This window comes from Parasteatoda tepidariorum, chromosome 5 (assembly GCF_043381705.1).
Source record: "Parasteatoda tepidariorum isolate YZ-2023 chromosome 5, CAS_Ptep_4.0, whole genome shotgun sequence".
Classification (NCBI taxonomy): Eukaryota; Metazoa; Arthropoda; class Arachnida; order Araneae; family Theridiidae; genus Parasteatoda; species Parasteatoda tepidariorum.
The window spans coordinates 39,312,296-39,321,588 of NC_092208.1; the positions used below are offsets into that span (position 1 = coordinate 39,312,296).

The window sequence follows — 9,293 nt, forward strand, 5'->3', positions numbered from 1 at the left end:
TATATTATATAATTTTGAAATTGTTTTAGTTCTTAGTATTATGATTGATTCTTGCTTAATAAAATTATTTAATAAAAAAACTAATCATGTTCTCCGGTTGTTGCCAAGTCTATTCTAAAACTTTCTAAAATTTCCAGTTTTTATATTTATATACATTCATTTTATTAATTTATTCATTTGTTAGCAAAGCTAGAATATTATGAAGTAGCTAGGTGCTATTCATTTTTGAAGGTGAATCAGCAGCTGGTTGTTAAAAATAGAATAGGAAAGGAAATAGCTTTAAAAGCAGATTGATGAAGATGCTTGTAGCTTCATAACAATATCAATTGTAGTAGAATTAATTTAGCTGATTTGTGCTTCTAATAATTTTTTTCTTCCCTCATTATCTGTCAGTTTTAATCTTGATAAAATAGGATAGTAAAAAAAAGAATAATACAGCTTTATTATACAAAATCAGATATATCCCCTAGTTTGATTGTTAAACAAAATAAATTTCCCTACTTTTTTTTTCTCTTTTGTCATAGTATTGATTTAGAGCTAAAATTTGTGAAGATCTATCTGTTTCTATCTAATAAAAATATTTTTTTAAACTAAGTGGCTTTGCTGACCAACCCCACAAATTGCTACAATCATGTTTTGTTTCTTGACAATGGAGAGATTGTTACATCTAAATAAAAAATTATTCAATCAAATTATCCCCAAATGTTTTATTATATTAACACAGATTTAGTTTCTGATTTTATTGGGATAAAATTTAAACATATTTATTTTGCTGCGATATCATTGCAACCTCATCTACAATTTTGTTTTATTAATTCCTATATAAATTTTGATTACTTGAAAGACTCATTAGATGTTTTTTGGCAAAGAGTTAAATTAGTAATAGTGCAAAAAATTAATTCCTTGTATTGTTTTAAGTGTAGATTCATTATTTCTATTGCACAGTTTTGCGTGCAGTTGTACCGTAAAGCTTGTAATATAAGTGAATATAACTTATTTACTGTTTAATAATCAGGAAAAGATCTATAAGTTTATATATTGATTTAAATATGTTTACAATAAAATGCTTATAAAATCATAGAATTACTTTATAATAAATAAATGCTGCTTTTAGTTTTAAACCTTCAATTTGGAATAATAATCAAAACCAAAAACATGCAAGTAAACATTTTTAAAGTGGGTATAAAGAAATGCTTTACAGGTAAACAATATTTTTATAACTTTTTTTGTTAACTTTATGCTGGTGACAACTAATGAAATCTGGATATAAAATAAAATATTTTTATCCAGTTTATGCCAATTAAATATTGATATTTAGGTTATTAAAAATTGCACATAATTATATTATAGTGTTAATAGTTTATAAATTATTATTATTATTATATATTGCTGAGTTTTATTTTACATGATTGACCATTCGTTATTTTTATTTTTCAGGAAGTAAAAGGTGGTATTGATGTATGGCATGAAGATGTCTCATTTTATCAAGTATTAAATGAACAGGGTAAATATGTTAACTTGTTTAAAAATAGTTTCTTCCTACCTTTCTTTACCTTTATCACCTTGTGTGAAGAAGTGGTTTGTAATAAATCCCTGCACTTTTGAAATAATATTTAAAACTCTTATAATTCTTTCTTATAAATCTTATATTAAAGAATAAAGTGAAAGTTTATTTCTATTTTTTTCTGCAAGAATTAGTTAATGAATTTTGTTTTTTCATGATTCTAATGAAATTCTTTATAATTTTTCAGTTTAAAACTTAATCTTCAAAATCGTATTTTATTTTAATGTAGCAAACATGTTTCTGAATCTTCAAGTTCTTTGAATAAGCTAAAATAAATTTATCCTAAAGTTGTATTTAAAACAAAGTCTTCGTATAAATAAATTTTGGTTGCTTTTTTGTTACTATGTTAAGTTCTTTTATGTGTTATTATTTTTATAATAAATGGGTAATTTCAATAATAAAATAAACAAGTAAATGGTAAATAATGATAAAATGTAAAATTGTAATTAAAATGGTGAAATATATTGGTAGTAAGTAAAATGGGTAAGTAAATCCAATAAATGGGTATTCTATGAAAATTTCTTTGTCAAATTTCAGTTAAAGTAAATGTCTGATTGTGTATAGTACATAGTAAAAGCTTGATATAAGTATGGCATGTTACTAGAAGTCTGCTATTATGACCAGTTTCTAAGTCACCTTCAAAATGCTGATAAAGATACTAATATTGTATGTTTATAACTATTTAAAAATTGCTAGCATTTTGCTATTGCAAAAAATTTTTGTTTGAGGGCAAAAAAATTTTCTGGTGTTTAAGTGGGCAACATTGTATGAAAAATGACAAAATGGAAGACATTTTTATTTATATCCGATAATTATATATTGGAGGTAAGTAAAATATATTGGTGGTAAGTAAAATATATTGGTGGTAAGTAAAATATATTGGTAGTAAGTAAAATATATTGGTAGTAAGTAAAATGGGTAAGTAAGTAAGTCCAAAAAAATGGGTATTGTATGAAAATTTCTTTGTCAAATTTCAGTTAAAATAAATGTTTTTTTGTGTATGGCAGCAAATTTTTTTTATCATTCAGAAGTTAAAAAAATTTGCTGTTAAATTTGTTGTCTATTTATTTAACCTGTTTTTTAGCTATAATAATTGAGGTATTTCTTTACCATTTTCCTTAAATTTGCGAACGTTATAAATATTTCTACTTCTTATGTAAAATTGTTTCAATTATATTGATAAGATTTTTCAATATAAATTACAATTTTAATTATGTTCATAAAATGTAATTCTAATCATAAGTTCTTAAGGTATTTTTTTGAAAGACAAAACTTGGACCTAAATATATAAAAACATTACCAATCTTGAATTCAGTGTACACAGTTTGCTATATTTAATTTTAATTGTATACTTAAAAAAAAAATATCAGTACAGTTTTGAAAATTATAAGAATTTAAGAATTGGATGAAAATAAGCGCTTTTTAACATTAGTTTACTACCAACTTTACATAGATTTACAAAGGTATAGTTAAAGCTTGACATAATGAGTGTGGCATTTTACAAGAAGTTGGCTATTATGACAAGTCTCTAAGTTACCTTCAAAATGCTGATAAAGATACTATTTAAAAAAAATTGCTAGCCTTTTGCTATTGCGACAAATTTTTTGTTTGAGGGCGAAACATTTTTCTGGTGTTTAAGTGGGCAACATTGTGTGAGAAGTGTCAAAATGGAAAGCATTTTTATTTATATCTGATATCACATAATAAAGTTGAAAACAAAGATCATTTTATGTTATTTTCTTCCTTGAATCTTAATCCTTTATGTTTATAAAGCAAACATGTGTGGGTAACGATCAGACAAGTTTTCTTCCTCCTTAGAAAAAAAAAAAAATAAATCCCTTGCTATTTCAGGCCCCTGTGTTTGCCATTTCTTTGCCTGATATCTACCATGACTCTTGAATTCATACCCAGTACAGCTTACTATTTTACATCTTACTATTGAAATCAACATTCAATGTTGTCAGTGACTTTAAAAACTATTTCATACTATCACATTCAAGTCTTTTTTTTTTTAAATTCCTATTTTAATATTGACTCTTTGTATTTGCTTATAATGACAAGGTCATTAAAACAAAAATTCCATCTTCTATTGTCAAATGTCGCTATAAAAATATTTTGTTATATTGTCTTTTTGCTTTTATGGCCTAATTGTTATTCACTGGGAAATAAATATTTGAAGGACAAAATAGTTGGGAATGTTTAATTGTGTTTACAATTATTTTATTTTTCTAAATCAATCTAGAAACAATTTAAATTTAATTATTTTTTCATTTACCTCTGTAATTAATCTTTTTTGTAAACAACTGTATGTATCATAATTAGAAATTTTTTAATTAATCTTAATTATTCTCATAGGTAAAGAACTAGCATCATTTTATATGGATCCATATTTTAGAGGTGCAGAAAAAATTCAAGGCTCTTTAATTGAAATTGGTAGAAGTAAGTATAATTTTAATCAAAATTTTAGTATGTTATTATAATTTATATTTTCTAAGCAAAACATATTTATATGCAAGGCAATTATATTTCAAGAATAACATATAGTACATTACTACTAATAATAAATTTTTCCAACTATTATTTTTCAAATATAATAATAAATTTTTTATGTAAAACTCCCCACACACATTATGTAATTGTTTCAAACGATAAAAAAATTTGCTTGTTGTTATGGTTACAAAAATTATTGATATTTTAGTAGAGAAAAAGAAGTTACTATTGGCAAAGAAGCTCAGTAGATGAGTTAATTTTTTCTAAAGTTGAACAATAGAAACCTGTGATATATGTGCTCTTTTTCTTTTAGTGAGAATTGCTCGTACATTTTCAAAATCTTAGGTTCACTGTAATCAAAAATGATTTTAAAAATTAAGGCAAAATTCTGAAACTTGAATAAAAATATTTTGTAATAAATAATATTCCAGTGTGTAGTTTGAAAATTTTTGAAAATAATACCATGTTTTTGCAAAAGAATGTTATCTGAAAAGACTCCCTATCTAAATTGTGCCTGAGGCCTTAAGATCTGTAAATTGGTCGCTGACTGTGGTGGAAATTTTTTCAAATAGTTTAACTTTTTATGTTTCATGAGAGCTGTACATAGCTTACAAATTTATTTATTTATTTTTTTGCTGTTGAAAAAAGTGGTAGAATTTGGTAGTCTGTGTATTCTCACTCAGGAAGCAAAAAAAAAGAAGAAAAAAGCGACTAACAACACTAGCGTATTATTTCAAACTGTCCCAGGCATAAAGGAAACTCTTGAAGAATGTGAGAAGAGAGCAATGATAAGCTGAATAAGATGATCCTTTCCTCTGTTTTCTGCTTGAAGTTTCCATTCCTTAAATCACTAGCGTAAATTCTACCAATACCACATGACTCATACATGACACAAGACATTTTCTAATAGTTGAATTATAAAATGCATAGTGTGTCTTAAATTGTTCATTTTCTCTGAATTATCCATGAATTATATATTTTTATTTTGGATTTCATTCTACTTATTCACTAGTTTGTTTAATGATATAAAAATGTATTTGTTTCTATATTATCATTATCTAGATTCTCTTTACACCAGTCTGGCGCTTAAAGCTTGAGGTCTCGTCCTCCATCTCTTACAGTCCCAAGCAGCCTTCCTAACCAAGCTTCAGCTGTACCATCCAAGCACATCTCGTTCACCCCCTATCTTTCTTTGGCTATTATTCTAGTGGCCATCATTCTAGTGGCTATAATTTTTTGCCATGTTAGTTTCAGTTTTCTTCACTTCCTTTGTCCTTCTGGTGGTTGAGAGCTACACCAAGAAATTCAGAGACATTTTCAGATTGTGTCCAATCCACGTCCATCTGCAATGTTTAATTTCTTCAGTAATGGGTTTCATTTTGGCCCCTTGGTATAGTTGCTCATTTGAAATTACGTATGGCCAAAAGATTTTGAAAATCCTAATCGTTATTAATGAGAAATAATAAAGTTTGAAATTTTTAGTATATACAATTTTAATTCAGTCTTGTGTAAATAAGAACATCTAATTTTAACCGGGGTAAAAAATATGAGCTAATAATTTAGTTTTCTTGACATTCTAACTATAGTGTTTCAACATGTTCAAGTTAAATAATGTTGACATGATTATAATAGCTTACAAAAATGTAAAGTTATATGTTCTAGTAACTAACTTTTCAACAAAAAAATTATTTTTCCCAGAGCATCGTAAAATTGGTTATTTTACCACTTCAAAAATTAATATTAAAAGTGGTGATTATAGGACACCGTATTTTACTCATTTCCTGTTTTGAGGAATGAATTTTATTCACCCTGAGATCATGAAATTCTTGCCGAAGTATCTTAAGATATAAATATTTTAACCCACTAGTACTGAATGCTTTGGAATCCTTTGCATTAGAGAAGCATAAAAGTTTAAATACTGATTTTCATCTTTGTCTCTTAATTTCCTCTTCTCAAACCTCTTTCATTTATGTATTACGTAAATATCACATAAATGACTTTTAATAGAATAATTCAAATGTTTTTCTATTTAATTTGAATAAACAATTTTATTTTGCAGTTAAGAAATATTTTTTGAGGAAAATAATACATAGGAAAGCATTATTCACTTTGAATCTTAATTAACTTTATTATTGAACTTATTTATTAAATTTAATTTTTAAACTTAACTACTCTCTTTAATTATTAAATTAAAAAAACCAATATAAATATATTTTTGCCTGAATTTAATTTTGAATAGATTCCCCTTGATACCAAAAAATTATACATTTTAGAATTTTACCAACATCATACTTATTGGTAAATCAGAATAATAAATATGGTGGGATACTAATGTTTTTATTTTGTATTAATTGCAGGTCGAAGTGATGTTATTGGGTCCAAACCTCTTTCATATTTGGTTTTCAATTTTCAGGCGCCTGCTTTTGGAAAGCCATGTTTATTATCCTTTGAAGATTTGAAAAATTTATTTCAAAAAGTTAGTTTAAATTTTTTTTGTTTGGTTTATTAATGTATCTAAGATGCTTTTTTGTAAGAAAAATGTGTACCTTTCTTAATGGGAAACGTGAGCTCTACAGACAAAAAATTTGTCACCCCTACAGATATTACATATATCTCTAGGCATGACAATATAAATCATTAAGTCATAGTTAGATCTGAGATAACTTAGAGAGGTTTTTCTTATTATGGATTGAGTCTATTCTCTGAGGTGGTATGTTTATCATACCACCTCATTCATGCATCTATATCATTTTTAAGTTCTAGATGATCTGGTGTAATTTAATAACTGTGAACTGTGACAAGATGACTACTTTATTCAATTCAAATGTTTTCTAAGGAAAATATATAAATGTTTCCTGCAAAGCTAACCTTTAAACATTACCAAAGCTTCAACAGCCTTTTTACATCATTTTCTAGTACTTCTACAAAATTGCACTTTTTATCACTAAATTTGGAAATATGGAATAAAATTTTATTAAAATTAAAAATATTTCAGGTTGAATACTGTATTCAATTGGAATATAACTTTTTTGCTAACTAATTGTGAAATAAAAATCAATATTCACTAATAACAGTTATTTTGTATTGCATAACTTTTACTTTTTTGTTTACTTTTTATAACTTTTACTTTTTTACATAACATTACTTTTTTGTTAGCTAATTGTAAAATATAAATCAATATTCATTAATAACAGTTATTTTTACACTTTTTTAAAGGTTTCCCAGATGGAAAAAGAGTTAACTTATAAGTAATTTTAGAATGCAAGCTACAATTACTATCTGTATTGCACCCATGCACTCTAAAAAGAATTAAAATGTAGCTATATGATTCAGTGGTTCTCAATTGCTAAAAGTACTTAATCTGAAATAACCACAAAAAAAAAATGTTAGTGACAAGGTTTTAAGTCAAACAAAAATAAAATTTTTTCCTCAAGAGTCAATACTCAATGAGACAAATACCTCACTAAATATACTATGCATAAAACAATAATAATAATATCAATCTTTTATCCTCTGCTGCATGATTTTGAAAAAAAGTTCAAAATATTTAATTTTGTAAAAAAATTATCTGTAATTTTTAAATGAAGTATCAAACTATTTACTTTTTTATTATAAGTCTTAAAAATGAATTTTTCTGGAATATGTTAAAGTTGCTTTGAAAATTATAATACCAGTTGTTATTATCGGAAAATATGTTTACATATTTCATATATTAATTAATTTATTTATTTATTCTTGTTTAACTTTTATTGTCAACCTCAGATATAGTTTAAGACAAGTTGTGCTTGCTGTCCTGTATACTAAACCATTTTATATACATGTTCCTCAGAAAACTACTGCTCAGTTTAGAAATTGTTGTACTTGCACAAATAGCTGGACAGTTACAGTTTTTTTTATTACTATTTTATCACGAGAGTAAGTGTAATAAATTCTAAATAATCATGTGTTCTTTGTAATATTCATTGCTAACAAGGTAGTGTTCAAATTTGCTTTGTGTTTTTTTTTCTTTGTTGTTTAAAATATTGATGAGGTATTTATCTTAAACATACAATAGAAAAAATTGAATTTATTTTTCAATTTACTTTTAACAGTTAAGTAAATGATTACACCATTTTTAAAGTATGTAAAATATTAAATTCAATTACAAATTTTAATTTCTAATTTGCATAATATTTCATTTATCAGCATACTGATTTAATTAGAATGCACAGAACAGTACGTACAAATGTGCAAAATAATATTAATGTAACGTATAAAGCAATATTCAACGTTTTGTAATTTTTTTAATTTTTCATCAATTTTTTTTTAATATAAGTTTAATTAGATATGCAAAATCAAAATGTAATAAAATTTTTCCAGTTGGAGGTGACTTATTTGTTTTATGTATTTTGTAGTTTGGACATCTACTTCAACATTCCTTGACAACCATTCCTTATTCAGAAGTAGCTGGCCTTACCAATTTGGAATGGGATGTTGTTAATGTTTGCCCAATGGTAATGAACTCTTTCCTAAAGCATCATAGTGTTATTTCCAGACTCAGTAGCCATGTTGATTCTGGAAAACCTTTACCTCCTGCTTTACATCAAGAACTTATAAAACGTAAGTGATTTTAATTTTTTTAGAAAAAATATTTTTATATTCTCTTTTAAAGTTAAATCATATGGAAAGTGTATAATCGAATCCGAATGTAGTTAAATATTCAAGTATTCTTATGAAGTGATTACATTAAGCATAAATAACTTTATTATGTAGCCACTATATTATAATATTTATGTGTTTTGTTCTTGGCTTGAATAATAAAGCGAATATTTTTTTTTGTTTTTGTTATCACTTGTGCATAGATAATAAGTTTCATTTTGGGGCTCCTTACTTCAAATTTTACAAGAAAATTAGTCCAAGTAAAAGTACAACTTAAAATTTTGATGTTAAATGAAACTGTTTAGATTTTAAATTAAAATATGTCATTAATTTTGGGGCTACTTAGATGGTTCTTGCATTATTTGCTCCTCAAAAATATGTTTTATGCTGCATATAATCGAAAAATTGCAGTTATTGTGATGCAAGGGGAAACAAGTATCTTTTATTCAAAAAGTTGGCGGTTCAAAACTTGTAGTTGGCATTATTTTTCTGTAAGAAGTTTTTGTTCATTGTTTTATAATCATTTATCCATTTTTGCTTAAGTTATTGGGTTTTTATATATATATATATAATACCATGTTTTTGCAAAAAAGGGCTATTT

At 25.5% G+C, this 9,293-nt stretch overlaps 1 protein-coding gene across 2 annotated transcripts in view; it reads left to right on the forward strand.

The window, feature by feature from the left end:
* The window catches only part of LOC107444620 (uncharacterized), a 35,391-nt gene that overhangs the window by 17,941 nt on the left and 8,157 nt on the right, over positions 1 to 9,293 (forward strand). For both annotated transcript variants that reach the window (XM_016058833.4, XM_043041080.2), the window contains 4 exons: positions 1,438 to 1,504; positions 3,920 to 4,003; positions 6,412 to 6,530; positions 8,449 to 8,653. In XM_016058833.4, coding sequence (XP_015914319.2) covers positions 1,438 to 1,504; positions 3,920 to 4,003; positions 6,412 to 6,530; positions 8,449 to 8,653 — 475 coding nt within the window. The remainder of the gene's footprint in view (positions 1 to 1,437; positions 1,505 to 3,919; positions 4,004 to 6,411; positions 6,531 to 8,448; positions 8,654 to 9,293) is intronic.